At 41.0% G+C, this 27,948-nt stretch overlaps 1 protein-coding gene across 1 annotated transcript; it reads right to left on the bottom strand.

Moving 5' to 3' along the window:
• Positions 1-158: 158 nt before the first annotated feature.
• Positions 159-27,948, bottom strand: LOC133632363 (zinc finger protein 37 homolog). Its single transcript, XM_062024747.1, has 5 exons — positions 27,601-27,948; positions 8,781-9,230; positions 8,302-8,625; positions 2,705-3,247; positions 159-2,549 (listed from the first exon to the last, which is right to left on the bottom strand). The coding sequence occupies exons 1-5, from the start codon at positions 27,713-27,715 to the stop codon at positions 1,096-1,098; spliced, it is 2,886 nt and encodes a 961-aa protein (XP_061880731.1). The 5' UTR covers positions 27,716-27,948; the 3' UTR covers positions 159-1,095.

The raw sequence follows: 27,948 nt of genomic DNA, 5'->3' as shown, positions 1-27,948 counted from the left end.
GTATAAACACATTACTGTCTGAGCAACCAAGATTCAATTGTGCACATTGAACCTACAGGCTGTGCTCTCTTAGAAAAAAAGTGATAAATATGACCTTATTTTATTTTTTTCTTCATCTTTATTTCAATAACAAAGTAATACAAAACATTATACACAAAAAAACACAATAGTGGGATCATAAAAATGGAAGATAAACATTTTCAAAATGTTGTCATAAGAAATATGTATTTTCAGTAGTTGTCAGACTGTCATTAATATTCAGACAATAAAGCAAGATATTAAAACACAAGTACTATACAGTAAAAGTAAATATGATGGCTAACTGTTTAAATAAAGAAATGTCAAACAATTACTCCTCAGACTGATTGATGTGCACATCAGAGACATATGAACAATTAACACACCTCGTAAGTGAAATTACATGAATGGATATAAAATCCTAGGCAAAGTGGTGCAAAAAACACAATAAATGATCAGCATGTTAGCCAGATATATTCAATTCCCACATAACAGGCCAACATTAAAGCACAATTTCTTTTCCTAATGTAATCACAGCTATCGACTGCACACACATTGCTATAAAAGCACCATCACATGATGACTATGTAATTTAAATATTGAGTTGCATATTTACATAAATGGGGGCGTGGACATGCAGTGGCGAGCCCCTCGTATGTGTATTGGTGTGTGTGGGTTTGAGCGTACACTGTATATTAGTAGGAAATATGTGCAGGTCTTCTTAATACATGAGGCCCCAGGTGACCTGGAAGGTGTAGTTTCAGGCAGATCGATTCATGTTGTTGGTGTTCAAAGTCAGACATTCTGGAGGCGGTAAAAGCATCACTGAAGAAGACTACAATTCCTCCCCAGCTGGACTCATCAGGTCTGTCTCAACTGAAGAAGAAGTAACCAAGCACTACAAGCATCATCTATCTTACTAGTCAGGAAAGTTTCCGACACCCAGAAGACATGAGGTCGAGTGGAAATAAGATTATGCTTCAGATAATTCCACTTAGTATGAACACCTCGTAGGTCTTGGGTAGGGTGAATGTCACCACATATGAGCAACATACCACAAACTAAACAGATGATCGGTTATTTTCCCTTGTGTGTTCTTGCGTGTCTTACTGCAAATGAATTACGATGGAATCTTTTACCGCAGACTGAACAACTAAATGATTTTTCTCCAGTGTGTTTCCTCATGTGTTCAGTTAAACTGCATTCATAAGAAAAGCGTCTATCACAAGCTGAGCAACTATATGGTTTTTGTACTGTGTGTGTTCTCATGTGTTTAGTAAAATTGCCCCTTCGGGAAAATCCTTTGCCACAAACTGAACAGTTGAATGGAATTTCTCCGGTGTGTGTTCTCATGTGTTTAGTTAAATTGCCTTTTATAGAAAACTTTTTGCCACAAACTGAACAGTTAAATGGCTTTTCTCCTGTGTGCGTTCTCATGTGTTGAGTCAAACTGCTCTTTAAGAAGCTTTTACCACAAACTGAACAACTAAATGGTTTTGGTCCTGTGTGTTTACTTGTGTGTCTAATAAAATTGCACTTTATAGAAACGTTTTTGTCGCAAACTGAACAGTTAAATGTTTTATCTTCTGAGTGCGTTCTCATGTCTTCAGTCAAATTGCCATCTATAGTAAAGCCTTTGCCGCAACTTGAACAATTAAATGTTTTATCTCCTGCGTGTGTTCTCATGTGTTCAGTTAAACTGCATTTTCGAGAAAAGCTTTTACCACAAACTGAGCAATTATATGGTTTTTGTCCCGTGTGTGTTCTCATGTGTCTGGTTAAAGTGCCTTTTAGAGAAAAGCTTTTGCCACAAGCAGAGCAATTAAATGGCTTTTCTTCTGTGTGTGTTCCCATGTGTTTATTCAAACTGCTCTTTTGAGAAAGGCTTTTGCCACAAACTGAACATTTGAATGGCTTTTCTCCTGTGTGTGTTCTCATGTGTTTAGTCAAATAGCTGTTTTGACCAAAGCTTCTACCACAAACTGAACAATTAAATGGTTTTCGTCTGGTGTGTGTCATTATGTGTTGAGTAAAGCCTGGTACGGAAACAAAGATTTTATCACAAACCGAGCACTTTAATGTGTGTCTACTCATGTGTTTAGTGAAATGGCACTTTTTAGTGAAGCTTTTAGCACAAACTAAGCAGCTGAAACGTTTATTACCTCTTTTCTTTTTAGAGCATTCAGAGTGTTTGTTGTCAGTGTGAGTCCTCATATCACCTTCACAGTCTTTATCTCTGCTCAAAGGTTCTTCAACCTCGTCTTCAGCCTCACGATCTGATAGTGGAGCTAAGAGGTTGTCTACTTGTGGTTTCTCTTCATCATCTTCAGTCTTCACAGAGGGAATACTCAGTGGAAACTTGGTGTCTTTAGCTTCCTCTCGTCCTAGAAGACACTCTCCCTCCTGAGTGATGCAGAGTTCCTCCTCTTCCTTTTTAATGCAGGGTGGTTGTGGAGTCTCCTGCTTCAAAGTGGAGCTCCCCCCTAACTGAGGGGAAACTTCTTCTGGATGACCAATCAGCTGCTGGACGTCTGCAGGACACAAACAACGACAAACACGCTTTAGCTCAGACACGATCCATGTGATGTTTCTCCGTGATTTGTTTAACAATTTCTTCTGTATTTGGTCAAATGGCTCTTTTTAGTAAAGCTACTAGCACAAACTGAGCAGCTGAAATTGTTTTTACCTCTATTCTTTTTAGAAGGTTCAGAGTGTCTGTTGTCAGTGTGAGTCCTCATATCACCTTCACAGTCTTTATCGCTGCTCAAAGGTACTTCAACCTTCCTATCTGGTAGTTGAGCAAAGAGGTTGCCTGGTTGTGGTTTCTCTTCATCATCTTCAGTCTTCACAGAGAATTCAACATCGTTTTCAACCTTACTATCTGAAAGCTGAGCTAAGAGAGTGTTTGGTTGTGGTGTCTCCTCATAATCTTCAGTCTTCACAGAGAATTCAACATCGTTTTCAACCTTACTATCTGATAGTGGAGCTAAGATGTTGTTCACTTGTGGTTTCTCTTCATCATCTTCAGTCTTCACAGAGAGAATACTCAGTGGAAACTTGGTGTAATCAGCTTCCTCTCGTCCTAGAAGACACTCTCCCTCCTGAGTGATGCAGAGTTCCTCCTCTTCCTTTTTAATGCAGGGTGGTTGTGGAGTCTCCTGCTTCAAAGTGGAGCTCCCCCCTAACTGAGGGGAAACTTCTTCTGGATGACCAATCAGCTGCTGGACGTCTGTGGCACACAAACAAGGAAAATAGATTTTACACACTTTTTGTTTCTATGTGCAGTGCTCAGTGGCCTAGTGGTTAGAGTGTCCGCCCTGAAATCGGTAGGTTGTGAGTTCAAACCCTGGCTGAGTCATACCAAAGACTATAAAAATGGGAGCCATTACCTCAAAAAAGTCAATATGGAAATATATCACACTTTTTCTGACAATATATTATCTATTTTGAATTTGCAAACAACTAAAAGTATACACAAAGCAAACTATAACCAGCTACCCAAGAATATACAACAATTCTTCTCAAAAAAAGAGGAGAAATATAATCTTAGAGAAAAATGTAATTTAAAACATTTGTACGCACGTACAACACTTAAGACCTTCAGTATATCAGTATGTGGAATTAAATTATGGAATGGATTAAGCAACGCAATCAAACAATGTACTAATATGATCCACTTCAAGAAACTCTTCAAACTTAAAGTGTTTACAAAGTACAAAGAAGAAGAGCCATGATAAACATTCTGAATTTATTTAATTCATCCATTCTTTCACTCTCAAAATAATCTTACTTATCTCATCATATGAAATGTAACTTACTTCACCAATTACTATTTATCTATTTATTTTTATTGTGATTACTTATGGAGTATATTGTGAATAAATTGAGAACAGGAAGTGAACAAAAAAGTTTAGCAACTGTTATGTAAAAGAAAAGGGGTAGGATTAAATAAGCTCTGCTTCTTCCTACTCCTTTTCGAACATGTTGAAAAGAGAAACTGGAAATTGTGATGTATCATGTTGTATGCTTGCATGTTCCAAATAAACTCAAACTCAACTCAACTCAACTCAATTTTTAAGAAGTCAACAGTAAAGAAGGTGAGGACATTTTTTTTTACATTTAAGTGGCAACTAATTTGATCTACTTTCTTTAGAATTGCAATGAATGGAATTTTATCATTTGAACAACCTTGTTATTGACACAGTTTGTCCAATGATTTATTACTGTCATCTAGTGTACATACTGTATATACTACTTGTGTTTAAAGCTCTATTTTACATTTGTAATGGAACTTTGTAGAATATGGCAACATATATCCATGTCACAATATCGTAATACGCTATTGTATCGTGAAGTCCTTGCCAATTGATTGTATTCCGTGACGTGACTTCTTCATGGAAGTGAAAAAGTGGGGGCGGCGTGGTGCAATTGGAAGAGTGGACGTGCCAGCAACCTAAAGGTTCCTGGTTCGATCCCCACCTTCTACCAACCGCGTCATGTTCCTTGTGTCCTTGAGCGAGACACTTCACCCTTGCTCCTGATGGGTGGTGGTTAGGGCCTTGCATGGCAGCTCATGCCATCAGTGTGTGAATGGGTGAATGTGGAAAGAGTGTCAAAAGCGCTTTGAGTACCTTGAAGGTAGAAAAGCGCTGTACAAGTATAACCCATTTACCATTTAAAAACAGTGGTGGTCAACCAAACCAAGATGGCTGTTGTACAGCAAGCAGCACACAAACTATCTGAGTACGCAATGGTCCTAGATCTTCCTGCAAACAACTCAAACTTTGCAATGGATTGGATCCCTATACATTATCATAAAATGATCATGATTATTCGTCGGTGGAGTTCCCAGACATATATAACTATTGTGCTCCAGGCATCATTCTACACGACAAAACAGATATAAACTTGGAAAAGCATGGAGGTCTACAACTTCTTTGTGTGTGGCTGGGTCAAGGACATTGTTATCAAGACTCTCCCGGATAAATATGCATCGTTTTTGCTTGGGTAAGTTTGCATTTCATGATTTTACCTCACATCTACTGATGTTTGTTACTATTGCACGCGATGTTTGCCAGTAGCGTGTTTTCCCCCGTCATGATTATAATACAACTATGGATGTCAACATTGTGTATGTGCTGGAAGCTTCTTTAATGATTGTTGCCTTTGGTAAAAGCTTAAATCTTTTAGGTTTCGCTCACATTTTCTTTCTTTTATTTACTCGCAAAATGTGTTTTAAAAAGGAGGCATATGTAATAATTTCACGTCAAGTCATCATTAAATGGCCCTGATATGTCAAAAGGCATGAATAAATCATGTTCATTTTGAATACCTCTATAACTGCCGGGATATGCTCATTTCAAAAATAGACCTACATCCAAATACATGCACCTGGGGATAGGTTGATTGGCAACACTAAAATGTAGGGGTGTGGGAAAAAATCGATTCGAATTCAAATCGCAATTCTCACGTTTTAAGATTCAGTATCGATTCTCATTTTTCAAAAATCGATAGTTTTTTTGTTTTTTTATTAATCAATCCAAAAAAAATAATCCTTCACTCTAACGTTCCTCATCCACGAATCTTTCATCCTCGCTCAAATTAATGGGGTAATCGTCACTTTGTCGCTCCGAATCTCTCTCGCTCCATTGTAAACAATGGGGAATTGTGAGGAATACTAGCTCCTGTGACGCCACGCTACTTCCGGTACAGGCAAGGCTTTTTTTTTTATCAGCGAGCAAAAGTTGCGAACTTTAGCGTCGATTTTCTCTACTAAATCCTTTCAGCAAAAATATGGCAATATCGCGAAATGATCAAGTATGACACATAGAATGGATCTGCTATTCCCGTTTAAATAAAAAAAAATCATTTCAGTAGGCCTTTAAGTTAATGCAAATATGAATACAAGACACATTAACAACTTTCTCATTTCCAACATCACACTCCAATCTAAACTTGTATAAACACATTAGTGTCTGAGCAACTAAGATATTCCATTGTTTCTTACACCTGAGTGATAAACATGAGCACTTTTTAAATTCATCTTTATTACAATAAAGCGATACATACACCGACACAACACAGCAACAACATTGTCTTTCAAAACGGCAACAATGTGATCGTAAAAATAAAATCTTCAAAAAATGTTCAAACTGTTGTTATAAGAAAGATATCTTCAGCAGCTGCCAGACTATCATTAATATTCAGACAATAAAGCAAGATATTAAAACAACTACTATACAGTAAAGGTAAATATGAAGATCCATACATGACGTGGCTACCTACAACAGGAAGTGAACCCACGTGATGTCACATAAACCAAACTAATTCCATAAAATAGAAGAAAGTAAACATACTTAAACACTAAGATAACAAAAATATGTCTTATAAGAAGCCAGAACAATATTTTCAGCTAAGGAAATTATATTGTAGCTTTTTAAAAAAAATCAATTTCTTATATTTTTTTCTTATAAAACGTGGTTTAAAAATGTCAGTGTGGGCTTGAGGACTCCAGCCTATCGTGGGCAAACAAGCAAAAAGTTGCATAGTGTTGCTGTTCTCGCCTGTGAAATTGGTTCCAACAGGGATTTTCTTGATAAAAGTTATTTCAGAATTACAAAGATATTTCATAAAAAGGAACCCGTCCACGTTTGAGATTTTGCCCATCGTCCACAATCCGTACGTAAAAATCTGTCCCGTTTTCCGTGTGTTCTAAATAGTGAAAAACTGCTAGTACGAGGCAGCAAACAATGAAAGTGGCCTTGTGGTTAGAGTGTCCGCCCTGAGATGGGTAGGTTGTGAGTTCAAACCCTGGCCGAGTCATACCAAAGACTATAAAAATGGGAGCCATTACCTCCCTGCTTGGCACTCAGCATCAAGGGTTGGAATTGGGGGTTAAATCACCAAAAATGATTCCCGGGCTGCTGCCCACTGCTCCCCTCACATCCCAGGGGGTGATCAAGGGTGATGGGTCAAATGCAGAGGACAAATTTCACCACACTTAGTGTGTGTGTGACAATCATTGGTACTTTAACTTAACTTTAAAGTAACAGGCAGGTGTCTATGCCGCCTGTAGAGGTGCCAGTTTAAAAAACAAAACAAAACCAGACAACAAAGCTCTATTTTCATCCGCATGAACCAAGCTATAGCGACATTATTATAAGCGCTAACACAGAGGAACTACTTCTCTGGCATAGTGACACAGCACATTGTTCACACTGCTCCTCTGGACACCAGCTAGAGGTATTCCCAATTTTTAAATTTGTAAAAGTCAAAGGTAAAGGTCATAAACCATGCCTCTCGTCTGTATCGTAAAAGATTGTGGCACAAAGCTAATAACTTGGTCAAAACTCCAACCACATTCAATCTATGAAGCGAGGATCATTCAGAATTTACAAGGTGTAGGAGAGCTCAAGTGCTGAAAGATACAACCATCCCATTAGTTGGCAACCAGGTAAGAGTGGACATGGGGTCGTGAGGAGATAACATGATGCTCCAGATAATCCCAATCAGTACGAAGACATCAGATAGTTGTGAAAGTTATGTTGAGTAGGCTGGGCTTGGGTCACATGAGCAACATAGCACAAACTACAAAGCTGATTGGTTATTGTGTCTTGTGTGTCCTGAGGTGTTTTACTGCTTCTGAATTACGATTGAATCTTTTACCGCAGATTGAACAACTGAAGGTTTTTTCTCCCGTGTGTGTTTTCATGTGTCTAGTAAAATTACAGTGTATAGAAAAGCTTTTGCCGCAATCTGAACAGTTGAATGGTTTTTCTCCTGTGTGTGTTCGCATGTGCTGAGTCAAGTAGTTTTTCCGATAAAAGCTTTTCCCACAATCCGAACAATTGTATTGATTCTGTCCTGTGTGTCTTCTACTGTGTTCAATCAAGTTGCTCCTTAGAGAAAAGCTTTTGCCACAAACTGAACAATTAAATGGTTTTTCTCCTGTGTGTGTTCTCATGTGTTGAGTCAAATATGTGTTTCGAGTAAAGCTTTTACCACAAACTGAACAGTTAAAAGGTTTTAGTCCAGTGTGTGTCATTATGTGTAGAGTCACACCTCGTTTGGAACAAAAGATTTTACTACAATGGGAGCAATTAAATGTTTTTTTTTCTGTGTGGGTTCTCATGTGTTCAGTCAAATAGTACTTTACAGGAAAACTTTTGTCACAAACTGAACAGTTAAAAGGCTCGTCACCTGGGTGTGTTCTCATGTGTTGAGTCAAATTACTTTTTCGGGAAAAGCTTTTAGCACAAACTGAGCAAGTGAAACCTTTTTTACCTCTCTGCTTTTTAGAAACATCACCTTCACAGTCTGTTTCACTGCCCAAAGGTTCTTCAACCTCACTATCTGATGGTGGAGTTAAGAGGTTGTCTACTTGTGGTTTCTCTTCATCATCTTCAGTCTTCACAGAGAGAATACTCAGTGGAAACTTGGTGTAATCAGCTTCCTCTCGTCCTAGAAGACACTCTCCCTCCTGAGTGATGCAGAGTTCCTCCTCTTCCTTTTTAATGCAGGGTGGTTGTGGAGTCTCCTGCTTCAAAGTGGAGCTCCCCCCTAACTGAGGGGTAAGTTCCTCAGGATCACCAAACAGCTGCTGGACGTCTGCAGGACACAAACAACGACAAACACGCTTTAGCTCAGACACGATCCATGTGATGTTTCTCCGTGATTTGTTTAACAATTTCTTCTGTATTTGGTCAAATGGCTCTTTTTAGTAAAGCTACTAGCACAAACTGAGCAGCTGAAATTGTTTTTACCTCTATTCTTTTTAGAAGGTTCAGAGTGTCTGTTGTCAGTGTGAGTCCTCATATCACCTTCACAGTCTTTATCGCTGCTCAAAGGTTCTTCAACCTTCCTATCTGGTAGTTGAGCAAAAATGTTGCCTGGTTGTGGTTTCTCTTCATCATCTTCAGTCTTCACAGAGAATTCAACATCGTTTTCAACCTTACTATCTGATAGTGGAGCTAAGATGTTGTTCACTTGTGGTTTCTCTTCATCATCTTCAGTCTTCACAGAGAGAATAATCAGTGGCAACTTGGTGTAATCAGCTTCCTCTCGTCCTAGAAGACACTCTCCCTCCTGAGTGATGCAGAGTTCCTCCTCTTCCTTTTTAATGCAGGGTGGTTGTGGAGTCTCCTGCTTCAAAGTGGAGCTCCCCCCTAACTGAGGGGAAACTTCTTCTGGATGACCAATCAGCTGCTGGATTTCTGCGAGACACAAACAACACAAATACACTTAACACTGGATGTAGTGTTTCATGGCCATTATTTAATGCCTTGCTAGAGGATACTACAAACTAGCAGTGGGTAAAAAATTAATTAGAAAATAAATCGCAAAACTTGTAATCCTTCACAATATAATTATTCATTTTTAAAGAAGTCGACATCAAAGAAGGGCAATACATTTGGAAAATGATCATTTGAATTACTTTGTTTTGTGACACAGTTTGTCCAATTAAAGGTCTACTGAAAGCCACTACTACCGACCACGCAGTCTGATAGTTTATATATCAATGATGAAATCTTAACATTGCAACACATGCCAATACGGCCGGGTTAACTTATAAAGTGCAATTTTAAATTTCCCGCTAAACTTCCGGTTGAAAACGTCTATGTATGATGACGTATGCGCGTGACGTCAATCGTTGAAACGGAAGTATTCGGACGCCATTGAATCCAATACAAAAAGCTCTGTTTTCATCTCAAAATTCCACAGTATTCTGGACATCTGTGTTGGTGAATCTTTTGCAATTTGTTTAATGAACAATGAAGACTGCAAAGAAGAAAGTTGTAGGTGGGATCGATGGATTAGCGGCTGGCTACAGCAACACAACCAGGAGGACTTTGACTATGATAGCAGACGCGCTATCCGACGCTAGCCGCCAACCGCATCTGTGATCAGGTGAAGTCCTTCGTCGCACCGTCGATCGCTGGAACGCAGGTGAGCACGGGTGTTGATGAGCAGATGAGGGCTGGCTGGCGAAGGTGGATAGCTAATGTTTTTAGCATAGCTCTGTGAGGTCCCGTTGCTAAGTTAGCTTCAATCGCATCGTTAGCAACAGCATTGTTAACCTTCGCCAGGCTGGAAAGCATTAACCGTGTATTTACATGTCCATGGTTTAATAGTATTGTTGATTTTCTGTCTATCCTTCCAGTCAGGGGCTTATTTCGTCTGTTTCTATATGCAGTTAAGCCCGATGTTATCACGTTAGCTCCGTAGCTAAAGTGTTTCGCCGATGTATTGTCGTGGAAATAAAACTCACTGTGAATGTCCATTTTGCCTTCTCGACTCTCATTTTCAAGAGGATATAGTATCCAAAGTGGTTTAAAATACAAATCCGTGATCCACAATAGAAAAAGGAGAGAGTGTGGAATCCAATGAGCCAGCTTGTACCTAAGTTACGGTCAGAGAGAAAAACGATACGTCGTGCACTGCACTCTAGTCCTTCACTCTCACGTTCCTCATCCACAAATCTTTCATCCTGGCTCAAATTAATGGGGTAATCGTCGCTTTCTTGGTCCGAATCGCTCTCGCTGCTGGTGTAAACAATGGGGAAATGTGAGGAGCCTTTCAACCTGCGACGTCACGCTACTTCCGGTACAGGCAAGGCTTTTTTTTATCAGCAACCAAAAGTTGCGAACTTTATCGTCGATGTTCTCTACTAAATCCTTTTAGCAAAAATATGGCAATATCATGAAATGATCAAGTATGACACATAGAATGGATCTGCTATCCCCGTTTAAATAAAAAACATTCATTTCAGTAGGCCTTTAATTATTACTGTCATCGAATGTACATACAGTATACACAACTTGTGTTTTAAGCTGTATTTTAGATTTTTCAGTGAACTTTGTAGAATATTAAAATATATCTCCTTGTCACAATATCGCAATAGACTATTGTATCGTGACTTAAGTATCGTGATACATATTGTGTCGTGAAATACTTGCCAATTGCTTGGATTTTACTGACGTCATGTGTGGTTGTCAAGCTAGCAACAATCTCAGTGGGTACTCGGCAGAGGTGGGTAGTAACACGCTAGATTTACTCCGTTACATCTACTTGAGTAACTTTTGGGATAAATTGTACTTCTAAGAGTAGTTTTAATGCAACATACTTTTACTTGAGTATATTTATAGAGAAGAAACGCTACTTTTACTCCGCTCCATTTATCTACATTCAGCTCGCTACTCGCTACTAATTTTTATCGATCTGTTAATGCACGCTTTGTTTGTTTTGGTTTGTCAGACAGACCTTCAAAGTAGGATCTATGCATGCCTGCGTTTCACCAATCAAATGCAGTCACTGGTGGAGTTTGACTCCGTTTCACCAATCAAACAGAGCCAGGCGGTCACATGATTAACTGCACATAACGTTTCAGCGGCAAACAACAACAGGCTTACGTTTACATGAACTCAACGTCAAATTTGAGGAAGCACATCGCGGTAAGTAATGTTAGTAGATATTTTGGCTGTCACCGTAGGCTGATGTTAGCTTCCCTGCTATGAATCACTGTCAAATGTACATCGTGTGGAGATATTTATTAATGCACTGCAGCCTCATAGACAGACAGAGACACACACACTCACACGCACAGTCGCACACACACACACGCCATACAAACACCAATCAGAAGTGCACAGTGTATTTCTCAGGTGCAGCCCACACCTATCAGTTTATGGTTTGCGTAAAGGCTAACTTGTTATTTTCCTTTGTAATCTCTGCCTACTGAGCCTATGGTGCTGTTAAGTTATTGTGGCTCAATTTGCCTAAAATTTTTTTTATGTTAATGTATTATTATTTAATATATATTATTGTTTTAGTTGCTTAAGAGATATTCCTGGCTCTGAATTTGCTCATTGCTATTTTTATGTTTTTGTGCATTATTTGTTGCCGTCGTCATTAAACGAACAGGTTACTCATCAGTTACTCATTACTTGAGTAGTTTTTTCACAACATACTTTTTACTTTTACTCAAGTAAATATTTGGGTGACTACTCCTTACTTTTACTTGAGTAATACATCTCTAAAGTAACAGTACTCTTACTTGAGTACAATTTCTGGCTACTCTACCCACCTCTGGTACCCGGTGCCATTTAGCCTTTCTCGAAGAAAAAAAGCCCTATGCTTGTGTTTTCGTCCGAATGAATCGTTGAAATGGCAGAAGAAGACTTCCTCGTGAGGTAATTAAAAAGGGGGGAAGAATGCAAGATCTATTCCACTCCATAGTTAATTTTTTTTGCTCATATCTGCTTTTTGCAGGAAGATTTAAGCCTCTTTTGTACTCAGATCGCACGCTGCTTGCTGTAAAACAGCCATTTTGGCTTCGTTGACCACCATTGGTTTTTAATTCCGGAAAGAAGTTACGTGTCGGAATACAAGCAATATTCAGCCTAGGGCTGTACGATTCTAGAAACAATACTAATCACAATGATTTTATTGATATTGAACTCACGATTAAGTATCTTTTGTACAGTACCACCAAAACTCTGCTTTAAATAAAACCTAAAGAACAACCAGATATACAGTACAGGCCAAAAGTTTGGACACACCTTCTCGTTCCAATGCGTTTTCTTTATTTTCTTGACTGTTTACATTGTAGGAGGTAGACAGGAGTTCCGGGGTTTTGGTAGACCGATCTGGACCGGGCTAGGGAACGCTTGGGTGCTGGATTGGTCTCATTATTGCCAAAGCTTTGACAATAAACAACGAAATACCAACTACTGCTTTTGGTGGTCAATTTAACATCAGCTTATTTGCCATTAAAAGAACTTGGGAGTGGACAGCAGACTTTGACTTCCTTGGGAGGAAGAGCTGTCGACGCAACAATTTGGGGGCTTCGTCCGAGATGGCACGCTGTTGATCGATGACTTCTTGCAATCTTCTGGACAGACTCAATTGGCCAATTCAAGGTGAGCAGAACCTTTCTTTTTAGATAAAATCTGCGTTAGGAGTCTGTCCTGAAGTCTGTAAGTCAAACACTATATTGTACCCCAGACGCAGAGCTGTGATTTCGATAGATTGATTGCATTTTTGCCGAGCCTGCCATTGCATTAAAATTGTAAATAAGTGGTCAACTCACGGCATTGTGTCTCGATTACCGTGACGGGCAGTTTCATTGACGAGTGAACTAATAGTTGGGTGTGGCTCACCCTGGGTAGTTGGTCGCCGCCTAAAAGAGTAACGGGTTAAAGGCCCTCGTATGATATGGAGGTTAGAGGCCTGCATATTGTACGATAAATTGCACGGGGTTAAAGGCCGCCGTATGGGTTGGGGTTTAAAGGCCTTCAGGGGTTCGAGGCCCCTGAAAAAAAAAAATGGACACAATGGCCAAGGAGTGTGACAGACAAGAATGTGATGGCGGCTGGGGAAAATGTGATGAATCATTACTGTTTAATGATCAAATGAATGCACTGTTGTCGACAATGGAATTAGCAGGTAGAGTTTAAAAAAAAAAAAAAAAAAGAAAAAAAAAAAGAGAACACTCCTTGAAAGGGTTATGAGGGAGTTTACAATACTCGAAAAGTCGTGAACTCAAACGTCTGGTAAATTAAGAAAAGTAACTGGAAGTTTTATGGTAAAGTGAAACGCAGAGATAAGGGTAGGTGCAGCTTTTTCTTGTGTGTGTGTGTGTGTGTGTGTGTGTGTGTGTGTGTGTGTGTGTGTGTGTGTGTGTGTGTGTGTGTGTGTGTGTGTGTGTGTGTGTGTGTGTGTGTGTGTGTGTGTGTGTTTCAGGTTGCGCGTGTTCGTGTGTGTGCGTAAGCGCTTGCTTGCTCATGTGCTTACACGTGTGTGTGTGTGTGTGTGTGCGTGTGTGTGTGTGTGTGTGTGTGTGTGTGTGTGTGTGTGTGTGTGTGTGCGCGCGCGCGCTGGTGAAAATGGAACAGGGTTGGTGCTCGAGAATTTAAGAGTTTGGCGTATGATAAAAGTAAACGGGGATTACGTGGAAAAACGAAATGCAGCAAAAGAACCGATGATTAATGAGACAAATAGGACAGACTAGACTGATTGGTGTTTTGCCTGCCGCGCATGCGCAAGACAATTCAAACGACCCGCCCAGACTTTGACTAGGCCACCGCCCCCTACTCCAGTGAGAAGGAGAGAGAGAGAAAAAGAGAGCAGGTGAAGGAAGATTGAGGGTGAAGAGGATGGTTTGAGAAAATATGGGAAAAGGATGTTTATAACCTTACGTTATGTGAATGGTTTCTAGGAGAACAGAAAATAGAAACATTGTGTGAAGTGTAAGGAAGAGATGGATACAGGATGTTGCTTGTAAAGGAAAACGAAAGTGAAGAAAAGATGAGAAAGTGACAAATGAAGGTATTCGTAAATGGTATGCTGTTGATTGTGGTTAGCTGCAAGTTTGTTTATTTGTTTGTTTGTTTAGTTGTTTGAGTGAAATGGGAAGAAATCAATAGGAATAATTAGATGCAAAATGGAATAAAACTGAGTGCGATAGATAATGAATGAATAAATGAAATACGTTTATTTTGGTCATATAATCAACCATCAACCATTTTGTGTGAGCAGTTTAACAGTACAGATTAGACAAATTAACAATCATACACATTTACACACAGAAAGAAAAAGAATGACCGAAAAAGGAATAGGCGGAAGCCAAAGCTTATATTGGCCTATCCTATACATTCACTGAACATTAAATTACCTGGAACATCAAAGTTAAAAGAGAAAGTATTAACCCCTTATTTTGTATGTCTGACCATTTTCCTCCAGCAGAGGGCAGTGCACACCAGACATTTTTGACACATGACAATTATAGGGGCCTATTTCAATATAAGTCTCTTGCTGATGCATACATGCAAGCCATTGTTGACCTTGTTTCCCACCTGTACCTCCGGGAGGGAACCTTTGGCCAAACACTTTGGACAAAGTTAACCCTGATATACACGGTGCCAAAAACAATATATGGCAGGACATTTTATTCATCCCATGCAAAATAGGGCTAATGACAGAGCAACAAGGAAACGACTACTTAAATTACAGATCGCTGAAGATAAAAGGTTAAAAGAACCAAAAGGTCAAAGATCAGCTAGGGTATATTCAGCAGTGGGTGACCTTGCTTTTGAGTTCCAACAGGTGGAGGAAAGAATCCTCAACAGACGTGCGGTTGGACTCGGGTGGTGGACAACACGATGCTTCAAAGCCGGTCTGGGGTAGACACTGTTTCGGCTGTGACCAGCCTGGTCACTGGAGTAGTGACTGTCCGAACATTTCCGAACAGGAAAGGTTCCGTCGTGCCAACAAACGAACACGAAGGCGTGTAAGAGGACGCCCACATCAGGAGCCGCAGCAGGAAGTACCGACAGGACCCCTGCTGGACATGAGTGTCAACGGACAATTTTATCAGCCACCCATTCGATTCTGAATGCAGAGGTACCAAAAAAACTGTGTGCTTCCTCTTTAAAGGTCGAAGGCTTCGCTGGGGTCACAAGAAGGTTAACTGTCACCAAACCACTTCCGGTTCAGATTGCTGGACCTCCTTTACAGACTGTACCCTGACATTCAAATCGCAAAGAAGGAACATTCCTGGTGTTACCTGACGGCTGAACCACCCAGCTGCGACACCACTACCAAGCATACCACAGCCTGAAACAACAGGAATGGCTCTAACGGTGAAAACCCTGACTGACTGAGATGCTTCCGTGTGTTCTGCCACCCGACTCGCCATATGTTATGATTATTTATATATGTTGGAACTCAAGGTGTGGCTGCTCATGTTGACCTATCTTTGCAACAGCTAGCATGGTATAAGATGGACACAATTGTGTCCCACATTGTTCCCTTGCTCTCTGTCTCGCCTACAAAACCAAAGAACTTAGGTCCAATGATAAGACACGGCGTAGCTGCCAAACATTACACCGACACCCAAATACCACATTTTCAATTGTTTAGGTTTAGCCCATGGTTATGTTAAACACATAACTATGGGCTGCACTTTAGACACCTGTAGGCTACGAGGAGCTAGCAGCTACACAACAGCTGAGCTAAAACGACACATTACACATTTAAGCATATCAAATAATTATAGTTGCTCATTACATACACATAGTCGTCAAGACAGAAGTCTGATAGAAAGTATTCAGTAACAAACGTGTCTGCATCATTCAACTTTCTACAACATGAGCTTGACTTAATGAATTATTGGGGCCACCAGGTGTGGTAAAATTTCAAAATACTATTGCTAAAGCATCCGCCATAAGGGTAGTATTTTTCTAGTATTGGTGACAATATAAATATAAGCATATTTGTTACTTTCACCACATTGAATAAGTTACATAAAAGTTAGGGTTTAGTTGAGTTTGAGTTATTTGTGATATCGCTAAGGGGTCCCCTACCCTAACACCACCCCCCAGTGGACCATAGAGGCTAAAGAGACAATCATTGACCTCAAACATGACCTGTCCTCCGCTACTTGACTATTAGCTGACCTTTTTCTGAGATGTTTCTGAAAGTGATAGTATGACTAACACAGTCCTTTTTTCAGAAACAGAAGGGGGTGAGTGAGGGTGGATACAGACTCCTTGGAACAAAATCGACAATCATCCGACTCTGACACATTCCATAGTTTTAACGTTTTTCCCGTGGGTAAGAAGTTATAACTAATTTTAATTTGAAAATAACGATTTTACACATCGATAGTAGTTTAATAGATCAAATTTAGAAAATGGAGGAGGTGAGGGTGAACCATGTATAGTCTTTGACTTCACTGATATGATCAATACGGTACAAGGGAAAAGGTACGTACTGACTTGTGTTGACAATCACAGTGGTTGGCCGGAAGCAACAACAACCTCAAAAGAGGATGCAATATCAGTAATAAATGACTTGTGAATGACCTAGTACCCCGACATGGTTTCCCCAAAAAGATTAGGTCAGACAACGGCAACCATTAAAAAAAAAATACTCACTTAGCCTTGGTCGAAAAGGCTTTCGGACTAGAACACAGGTTTGGGGTACCATCCTGAGTCCCAAGGCAAGGTTGAAAGGATGGACCAGAACATAAAAAACTAATTGGCTAAAATCTGTGCACAGACCAAATTTAATTGGATTGACATGTTGCAATTAGCGTTAATGATCATTCGAAGGTCCGTGAATAAAACTGTTTTACCGCCCTTTGAGTTTTTCACCCTATGAGTTGCATACAGGTCAGCCATTCACAGGACCAGCAGCCCCCCATGGAAGGAGGACTCAGCGTAAAACCAAAATGGTATTTTACACAAAAAATTGCAGAATTTGTGTGCCAGTTCTTCTGTACAGATTCCCTTCCGCCCGCTGAGAGGGTCAAGATCAAGGTCATCAAACGCAAGTGGACGGAGCTCAGGTGGACTGGTCCCCTCAAGGTCGTGGAACGGACGTCCCACGCCCTTCGACTGGCTGGTGGAGGGTACACCTGGTACCACCTCTCCCTCTGCACTACAGCTGAAGAACCTGACAGATCACCAGCGGATGTCATTGCTGACATCGCCACATCATCTGCCCCTCAGCCCAGGAGACGAGAGAGATTTTCTACCTACATTACTCTTTTCAACTTCTATATTGTATATCCTTGTGTGAGACCAATCCAGTATGCTAAATGTTTCTTAGTTTTTCTTGCTTGTTTGCAGCATAACTATCTGTGTCGTTACATTAAGTGAAAAGTTTGATGTTTACCCCCGTTTTGTTACCTAAATTACTCTGATATTGATAGACGAAAGGCAGGATGTTGCACCCGGTAGTGTTCCCTGACGGACTGGTGCTTGGGCGTGTTCTACTGTCTTTGTGTCTCAGTTCATCCTTCCTGACGACAGTGACTGACAAGTGTCTAAGAACATACAGCGGACTTTAAATAGACTGGGTCAAAGGGGATAGCAAGACTTGTTTTTTGACCTGTGCAGTGTGATTAATTACGGGGGACACAATAGCTATTACCGTGGTAATAACCTCTATATTTGATACGACTCAACCCTGAACCATTGGTGTCGGATGCAGACAACATACTATGGTAAGTTGTGCCCATCGTCCCTTTTATGTTGTTTTGGGGCTTGACCTGACTGATACAGACGCTAAAGGAATTATTAAAATTAATGTCCTTGAGAGGGCGTTAACTACCTCTACACCCTCTGTAGCACCTAAAGTACCACCCCACCTCGGTGGTGTTTCAAAGGCTCACATCCGTGCGTGCTAATGACATCACCACCGAAGGCCTGGTAACTTTGACCTTTGACCTTAGGAGCGGGTGCAGACAACCTGTGGCTCAGGTGGATGCCAAAACCTGGGTGACTGTGTTGCTTCTTCTGCTGGACGTCCCTTTTCCCACACTTACCCCGCCCCTTTTAAGTTGACTGACATGTGTACCCTTCTGTTGACAATGCCACCCGACTTCTTCCCTTTGTGGCCCAAAAGCTGAATTACACGCGTTTTCAAATTACAGGACCCTCTCCGTCCCCCAACAAATTGGGTGACATCAACCATTACTGGTGCACCACACTGATAGATGGCTCTAGGATAGGCTCTTAGGCACGAGCTGACTTATTCTGGTGTTGTGGGAAGCACAGATTGTACATTAGAATCCCGACGTCAGCCGTTGGGCTTTGTGCTATGGTTAGACTGGTGACCCCACTCACCAAATTAACATCCCTTGGAACTCCTGTTTCAGCGGCCTCTCTAACTCCCCGCCGCCGTTGAGACTAACCAACCTGACTCGTGGCGCCGTTGAGGGACTTGCTGAACAACTTGCCCCGACCTCCCTCAGGGCCGTTCAGATCCGCATAGCCCTTGACCGCATCCTAGCCAAGGAAGAAGGAGTGTGTGCAATGTTTGGTGACCAATGCTGTACCTTCATTCCTAACAACACTACCCCCGATGGCTCAGTTCAGAGGGCCTTAAAGGGCCTCCAGGCCCTGTCTAGGGACACATTAGGCAGGTGGACTGACCTAATTAAGTCTGTCTTGGTCTCCATTCGGAGTTTTTTTTTGGCCATCATAGCCTCATGCGGTTGCTTTATCGCCCCTTGGGCTAAGTGTCACTAAAGGGGGTCTAGCAAAGTGGTAACTTTAAGACTTTCGAGAATTGTTGGTTTACTTCCCTGACCATGACGACATTGACGTGGACTCCCTCCATCTATCTCCCATGTAAATAAGCTGTTGTTTTATTGCTAGCTTGCTCAAAGAAAAAAAAACAGCACCTACTTTAATGTGGGGCGTGCTTTAGAAGTGTTTAACTAGTAGTAAAAGATCTTATAAGAAGATCTTAAAGGGGGAGTGATGGAACGAGATATTTTCCATATATCCATATTTAAGTGTTACTTCTTTCTAAAAACTCCTATAGTCATATTTACATCAGCTAATGTCTCGTGTGGTACAAAGTGCTTGGATTCGAGTGTCCTTGGTTAGAGTCAGACCACTGTCTTTGTTGAGACTGCCATTACATTCCTAAGATAAGAAGCACAGCTAGACTGGGGAAACAGCAGGTGGGGGGGATAGGAGAAGGAGGAGGTAGACAGGAGTTCCGGGGTTTTGGTAGACCGATCTGGACCGGGCTAGGGAACGCTTGGGTGCTGGATTGGTCTCATTATTGCCAAGATTATCAAAGATTAGCTGCATAATAGGAAATCAAATAGTGTATGTCCTTCACTATGTGGTAGGTTCCTGCGGACGTTATCTCCTTCTGTTGTTGACTATTTTTTTCATTCGGTGTTGATGTGGAAATGGTTGCTTCGGCATTTTGTGGGTGTGGCACCGGCCGGAGATGTTGACATGCAGAGTTTCAAGCACTCTTCATTCTCTAGCGGGTGACATTTCAAATGATGCTAAAAATTAGCAGTTGGTGCTACTTTTTGTAACAACGCTTTTGCCGCATACTTGTTCGACATCTTCCCGCTTGAAACCAAACCACCGCCAGACGATGGACCATGTGCTGTTTTTCTTAGGAATTAATTATTCCTCTATTTGTTACCAGATTCGCACCTTCTTTCTCTCGTATTACCACTTGCACCACTCCGCTAGCATCACAGCTAACGTTACCCATGCTGCTACCTATCTGCTCAGCGAGGGCGTATGACGCGACAGTATGTGACGAATGTAAGAAAGTGTGCTTGTTTTATGTCTCTGTGAGAAGGAGAGACAAGAAAGAGTGAGAAGAGCCTGTAGTGCAGACCTGGGCATTCTGCGGCTCGCGGACCACATCTGGCCCTTTGTGCGTCCCTGTCCGGCCTGCGTGAGGCCAATCATAAATTACAAAATACATTTTTAAAAAGTATCTTTGTCGAGTGTGCAATACAATGATGCTGCTTTTGTTTTGAAAAGCGTTATTTGTATTACTTCCGTGTGGACGTATGCACGTGTGTGATAGTGAGTGAATGAGAACAGCGGCAATCACAAATTACAAAATACATTTTACAAAACATCTATGTCGTGCGTGCAATACATCTGTGCTGCTTTTATTTTGAAAATTGTTATTTATGTACGTATGTCCGGGTGTAACCTGTGAGTGAAGGTGCACAGCGACAAGTGATGCCCGGTTACCCCCAAGATGTCAGCTCACGCTAAAAAGAGAAAAGTTGATGACGAATGGCGTGTTTTCAACAAGACATGGACTGCCAAGTATTTCTTTACAGAAATTAAAGGTAAAGCCGTGTGCTTAATTTGTGGTACACATGTTGCTGTGTTTAAAGAATATAATTTGAATCGCCACTACACTGTTATGTTTAATTTAAGTTTGGACCCTGATGTGAAACCACTTGCCGTGCGTCATGGGCGTGTTATTAGGTCTGACACCGCAGCCACCTTCTCCCCTTTATTCACTGTGTCCATGCAGAGTATATCACACTCTGCAGACACTGAACAATTGATGTTCTCTTTTCTTTCTACATGTTCTGAGGTTCTGGATAGTATAGCGCCCCTCAGAGCTACACGTCCAAAGCCAAAACAGGAGCCTTGGCTCAATGAAACCACACGCACAGCTCGGCGTGAGTGGCGAAGGGCGGAGCGCAAGTGGAAAGGGGATCACTTGGAGGTTTCTTATCAAATTTTAAAAGAAAACTGTCAGAACTATCAAAGTGTGGTTAAAGCTGAGAAAACAAAATATATGTCAGACTTAATTTTAAATAGTATCAGCAAGCCACGTGTTCTTTTTAATACTATTAGTTATGTTCTTAATCCGAATCCAGCCACTTTACTGGAGATGACAAGTGAAACTTGTGAAAAATGTCTCTCCTTTTTTAACGATAAGGTTGCTTTTATTCGGGCAAATCTTTCTCGCTCTCCATTGAGTTTTAATGTGGCCACTCAGTGCTCGGCTGTGTTTAGTCACTTTGAGCCTGTGTCCATGCCTGAGCTTACAGGAATAGTCCACAAACTGAAACCCTCGTCCTGTCCCACAGACCCAGTCCCCCCTAGATTTTTTAAAGAAATCTGGGACACTATTGACTTGTCTGTTAGGGACATTATCAACAGCAGCTTGATTTCTGGCTGTGTCCCCTCTTTTTGTAAAAGAGCTGTTGTCGAGCCTTTGATTAAAAAAAACAGGTCTAGATCCGACATGTTTGTCAAATTATCGGCCCATTTCCAAATTACCTTTTGTGTCAAAAATTCTGGAGAAATGTGTTTTAGCGCAACTGCAGCCTTTTTTAGATGAAAATAGCACTTTAGATCCATTTCAGTCTGGATACAAGGCTTTGCACAGTACTGAATCTGCACTTTTAAAGGTTTTTAATGACTTGCTTTTAATGTCTGATTCTGGTAGCTCTGCCATTTTAGTGCTTTTAGATCTTACAGCTGCCTTTGATACAGTCGACCACACAATTCTTTTAGACCGCCTGAGAGACTGTGTGGGTGTCAGGGGGACTGCATTAGAGTGGTTAAGATCCTACCTGTCAGAGAGGTCCTTCTCTGTCAGGCTGGGGGACGCCACCTCTTCTTCTGCTCCGCTTTACTGTGGTGTCCCCCAGGGATCCATTCTAGGCCCCATCCTGTTTTCCTTGTACATTCTCCCTCTTGGAGAGATTTTTAAGAAACATGGAGTGTCTTATCACTTTTATGCAGATGACTGCCACATGTATATGCCAATTTCAAAAGGCCACGGCCCCCTGACACCCCTTCTCAACTGTCTATGTGATGTCAAGGCTTGGTTAGCCCAGATTTTTTTAATAATGAATGAGGGAAAAACGGAAATTTCAGTTTTTGGTCCGGCCCTCACTGACTTGGGACCATTGCAAAATTATGTGCGTCCCAAAGTCACCAGCCTTGGCGTCACTATAGACAGCGATTTTAAATTTGACAAACAAGTCAATGGCGTTTTAAAATCGTGTTTTTATCATCTTCGTCTTTTAGCAAAGGTAAACCCATTTTTATCTTTTAACCTTTTTGAACAAGTCGTGCATGCTTTTATTTCAAGTCGCCTGGACTACTGCAATGCACTTTATGCTGGCATTAGCCAAAAAGCTCTCTACCGGTTGCAGTTAGTCCAGAACGCGGCAGCACGACTTTTAACAGGGGCCAGGAAACGCCAGCATATAACCCCAATTTGCACTGGCTCCCTGTTCATTTTAGAATTGATTTTAAATCATTGCTGTTTGTTTTTAAAGCTTTACATGGACTGGCACCTCAGTAAGGCTGAAACGACGCGTCGACGTAGTCGACGTCATCGGTTACGTAAATACGTCGACGCCGTTTTTGTGCGTCGACGCGTCGCATATTTACGTCACACTACCGTCATGGCGGACCGCAAAGCAGACGATCAAAGCAGACGATGCGAGCGGTGGAGCGAGGGGGGAAAAGCATGCCAAAAGTGGTCAAAAGTGTGGGAGTATTTCAATAAACGGCCTAATAATGTTGTTGTATGCACACTGTGTCGAGCGGAAATGGCCTATCATAGCAACACAATGGCTATGAACGAACATTTGAAAAGAAAACCATCAACTAGTCAATCGTCCGCGCGAGCATACGTTGTCATCATTACACAAAAACATGACTGTGTCATTTGTATCTGCTAGGGGTGTAACGGTACGTGTTTTGTATTGAATCGCTTCGGTACGGGGCTTTCGGTTCGGCACGGGGGTGTACCGAACGAGTTTCTAAGCTAAAGCTAACTTTAGCTGCTAAAGTCTTAACAAGCTGCTTCGCTCCTCTGCGTCTGTCTCAGCACGCAGCATTGTCCCACCCACACAACCATCTGATTGGTACACACGCAGCATTGTCCCACCCACACAACCATCTGATTGGTACACACGAAGCATTATCAGCCAATCAGCAGTGCGTATTCATAGCGCATGTAGTCAGCGCTTCAGCGTGGAGCAGATAGGTGTTTAGCAGGTGAGCATCAGGCAGCGGACTCTCCCCAAATGATAATAAACACCTCCCAGTCAACTACTAGTAACATCACTATGAGCCCGTTGACCTTCTAGAAATATAAACTGCAGCTCAGCTCACTCGCAGTCCTGGCTTGAGGTGAAGGCTAATTACCTCTCGTTCCAGCCACATCGACCCCTTCTGAGCGCCTATTTTCAGCTGCTGGGAATATTGTAAACAAGAAAAGAACCAAACAAGTACACATGCTAACCTTTCTTCATTACAACTGTTAGTCACTCACTGGAATGAGTAGAATTGGTTATTGTGTACTGTGTTGGACTGGATGTTTATTTTGCACATTTTAAAAGCAATACTTAATGTTTACAGTGCTCCAGAATATTTAGATTGGCACTTTTTTGTATTGGATGTTTATCTTTATTTTTGCACATTTTAGCAAATAAGCAATACTTTCACTTTTGTTGAAATGTTTACACTGTTGTTACAGAATATTTCGTTTTGCACTTTTTTGTATTGGATGTTTATCTTTATTTTTGCACATTTTAAAGCAAAATAAGCAATACTTTTACTTTTGAAATGCTTATACTATTGCAGAATATTAAGATTTGCACTGGATGTTGACTTTTATATTTGCACATTAAAAAGCAAATAAGCTACTTTTAATTTTGTTAAATGTTAAAAGTTTTAAATGTTTACATTGTTACAGAATATTTAGTCATGTTGTTGTCAATGTTGACTGAGTGGCCATACTTCTTTTTTTTTGTAAATAAAAGCCATGCCTTTTGAAAAAACGGGCCTACATTTATTTTTTCATCTTCATTTTGAATAAAAAAAATAATCGGTAAAAGGAAAAATAATCTATAGATTAATCGAAAAAAATAATCTATAGATTAACCGATTAATCGAAAAAATAATCTATAGATTAATCGATAGAAAAATAATCGTTAGCTGCAGCCTTACACCTCAGTATATCTCGGACCTCATCCAAATTTACACTCCTGCGCGCGCTCTGAGGTCCGAGAGCCAGCTCCAGCTCGTGGTGCCCAGGACGAGACTTAAAACCAGGGGAAACAGGGCCTTCTCTGTGGTCGGCCCTAAACTCTGGAACACTCTGCCCCTCCATGTTCAAACTGCTTCCACAGTGGAGTGGTTTAAGTCTCGTCTTAAGACCCACTTTTATTCTTTGGCTTTTAACACTACGTGAGTTGTGTGGTCTTCTGTCCTCTGTTGTCCTGTGTGGTTAGGGTTAGGGTTATAAATTTTGATGTCTATTTTACTTTTTTAATTGGTTTTACCCTTTAAAATCATTTTTAATCATATTTATTTTTTATATTGTCTCTGTATTGGTTTTCTATTCATTTATTCTTTGTTTTTATTCAGTCACTGGTGTAGCATAATATTGTTTTTAATATTGTTTTTAATATCGTTTTTAATATTGTTTTTAACATGGCTGTGCAGCACTTTGGAAACATTCTTGTTGTGTAAATGTGCTATATAAATAAAGTGGATTGGATTGGATTACACGACGAAGCACGAGGAAAAATACCAGAATCTGTCCGACGAAGAGCGCGCAAGGGGGGCTGATGCGTTGATGGTAAAACTGCAAACCCAACAAGGACTTTTTGCCATATTTCACACCCCCGAATGCAGCCGTCAGGACAAGTTTCGTCATTTCTCACAAAATCGCCAGAAAAAGTAAAGCGTTTTCTGACGGAGAGTTTATTAAGGAGTGCTTATTGGACTCTGTTGCGTTGATATGCCCGGAAACTTGGAACTTCAGCTGAAGAACAGAACGGCCGACTTTGACTGTTTTTCGCTGGCTTTGGATGAGAGCTGCATTGTACGTGACACCGCCCAGCTGCTCATCTTCTTACGTGGGATAACTGCAGACTTTGAAATCACAGAGTAGCTGGCAGCCATGCAGTCAATTTAAAGAGACAACCACAGGTAATGACTTGTTCACATAGGTAAATGCGTGTTTGGACATGTTAGGACTGAAATGGGACAAGCTGGCAGGTGTGACAGCAGATGGTTGTCCAAATCTGACGGGGAAAAATGTTGGACTTTTTAAAGAGGATGCAGGATAAACTTTCAATCAACCCTGTGCAGAAATAGACATTTTTGCATTGTATTATACATCAGGAAGTGTTGTGTAAGACAGTGTTAAAAATAAAACTATCAAAAGCAATCAGCTTTTGTATAAAGTTAAGTTAGGTTAAATGAAAGTATTATTATTGTTATTATTAATCTTACGGTATATCAAAAATAATATTGAGCAAAACGTAATTGAAATATTGTCGATTTGGCCCTCCAGCAGTGCTCGGGTTGCTCATGCGGCCCCCGGTAAAAATTAATTGCCCACCCATGCTGTAGTGTAATGCCCGCAGGTAAAAGCAACTGCGTGAGAACATATACTCCAATATCACCATAGTCATTTTCTATATTGCACAGACAAACCCGCGATGCATCGAGTATATTCCATATATCGCCCAGCCCTAGTTGAAATATACAATTATATTTTGACTTTTTTTGCAATACAAGAGAATGTGTTTTTTTTAACAATACCTATTTTAAATATCTTAAGTGCCTAACATTGAAATATCCCCCAAAATGCTTTGTAATGGGTGAGGGCCGACATCCGGGCAACTGAGCTACATACGGGTTCTTCGAGCCATAGCAACCAGACTGGCGTTGAAAACAAACCGTTGCCATTACTCTTTAACCTGTCGACCTACGCTGGTTAAACCCGTCATTCTGCCTCCAAAATGCCGAAAAACTGTGTTGTTTTTAGTTGTGCTAACCACAACTGGAAACAGGGAAAACAAAGGTTGTATTTTGTTCTGCCAAAGCGTGATAAAAGCCCACAGAGACGAGACAAATGGCTCGCAGCTTTACACCGGGAAAACGAGGACGGTTCTCACTGGAGTCCCCCAAAGTCCCGGGTCGTGTGTTCAGATCACTTCGTTTCTGGTAAATATAAGGAACAAAAATCCACCTTCTTAACCACAACTTGGCTATACCGTCCGTGCTAATGTTGTACTTGTTGAATTTGTACCTTATAACGTTCGACAGCTGAAGTTGATGTACAAAAATAACATGCGGTATATACTATATAGTCTATAGCCTAGCTAGCTATTTTCGAAAACCGGACAACGAGAGGATACCAAAGGCAGCGTTAAGATGGACACCACCGGGAAAACGTAAGCCAGGGCGGCCAAAGAACACCTGGCGAAGAACAGTTGAAGGGGAACTGAAAGAGATGAAGCTTACATGGGGCGAGGCACAGAGACGAGCACAGCAGCAAGATGAATGGCGTCGAGTCGTCGAAGCCTTATTTCCCATCCGGGAAGAAGAGGATTAAGTTAAGTAAGTAATATACTATATAGTCTATAGCCTAGCTAGCTATTTTCGAAAACCGGTTTCGTTTAAATTTGCACTTGACAGTTGGGTTTTTAAAAACCAATAAACCCTATAATTTTCATGTTGCCATTCAATACATGTAGCCCTCAAATCTCTCAATATTTTATACACTAACACTTGATCTTGTTGTTGATAACTTCCGCGTCTCTTTCTTAGTAGCGCGCAGGCTAAGCTAACTAGCAAGCTAAGCTAAGCCTGAGAAGCTTTAAAGTTCACTGAGACGAGTCTGACGCAAATAATACATTTTTGTTTTTTCACACGATATGCGAATAAGTAAAAATGCGTAAATGAAGGATTTAACGCCGACTTCCAAGCCACAACGCTCGTTAAATGCTTTTTCTGTCAATGCTGTGTTCGCTGTGAGCTGCTTTGTTTTCAACGAATTCCCGGTTGCTAGGGGATTGGTAGGCGGAAGTGACGTAGGGCCGCCCTCACCCATATCAGACCCCCCAAAAAATTCAACCGGTTTAATTTGATAACTTTCTTTGACTTTGTGAGCTGAACACTTGTGGAGAACTTCCCAATCAAAAGTTGACAGTAATCATATTATTCTTGTTCTTTGGTCCAGCAAGCAGGATGTTCTTCTCTTCACACACTGCACGTCTATTACTCTTCCCCAACATCTCTTCTTTCACATCATTATTTTCTTTACACAAGCGCTTGTTTTGCTCTTCCACTTTCTTCATTTGACTTTTGCATTCTTTCATCTCCTCTGATGTGAACTCCACTGCCTTCTTCAAGCTAACAATCATGGCGGCTCTTTCTTTACATTCTTCAACAAGGTCGGCTCATTTCGACTTTAAGGGCTTGAAATTCAAATATCTTTCAAATGACAAAACTTCAAGTCACTCACCTTCATCTTTCGTCTTTATCTCCGTTGGTGATTTGCTGGAAGTTGGTGGCGCTGATTCTCTTTCATGTTCTCTTTTAGCGGACGTCGCCATCTTAGCATAGCAGTAGTCGTCCATCTTCTATCACGTCTTCAATCTTCACTTCAGATATCGCTACAAACTCAAATGTTGTTTTCGTAGACTTAAGGCAATATTTATCGTTAAGTATTTGCTGCAATGTTCGACTCAATAATGTTTTAAGATGGTAATTGTGAAACTCCACCAGAAAGTTAGAAACGCTCAGTCCGCCATCTTGCTCTTTTCGCTTTGTCACTGCTCATCAGTTTGCGCATGCGCCGGGTGTCAGCAAC

Source organism: Entelurus aequoreus, linkage group LG17 (assembly GCF_033978785.1).
Source record: "Entelurus aequoreus isolate RoL-2023_Sb linkage group LG17, RoL_Eaeq_v1.1, whole genome shotgun sequence".
In the NCBI taxonomy this organism is placed as follows: domain Eukaryota; kingdom Metazoa; phylum Chordata; class Actinopteri; order Syngnathiformes; family Syngnathidae; genus Entelurus; species Entelurus aequoreus.
Note: the sequence above shows the minus strand (reverse complement) of the source record. Positions and strands in the feature narration are given on the sequence as shown.

Excerpts from the sequence above, each read along its gene's own strand:
- LOC133632363 (XM_062024747.1), bottom strand. The coding sequence starts at position 27,715 with ATGGACGACTACTGCTATGCTAAGATGGCGACGTCCGCTAAAAGAGAA. Across the intron at positions 8,626-8,780 it reads ACCTTCTAAAAAGAATAGAG|ACGTCCAGCAGCTGTTTGGT; the intron begins GTAAAAACAATT and ends TGTGTCCTGCAG. Across the intron at positions 2,550-2,704 it reads ACCTTCTAAAAAGAATAGAG|ACGTCCAGCAGCTGATTGGT; the intron begins GTAAAAACAATT and ends TGTGTCCTGCAG.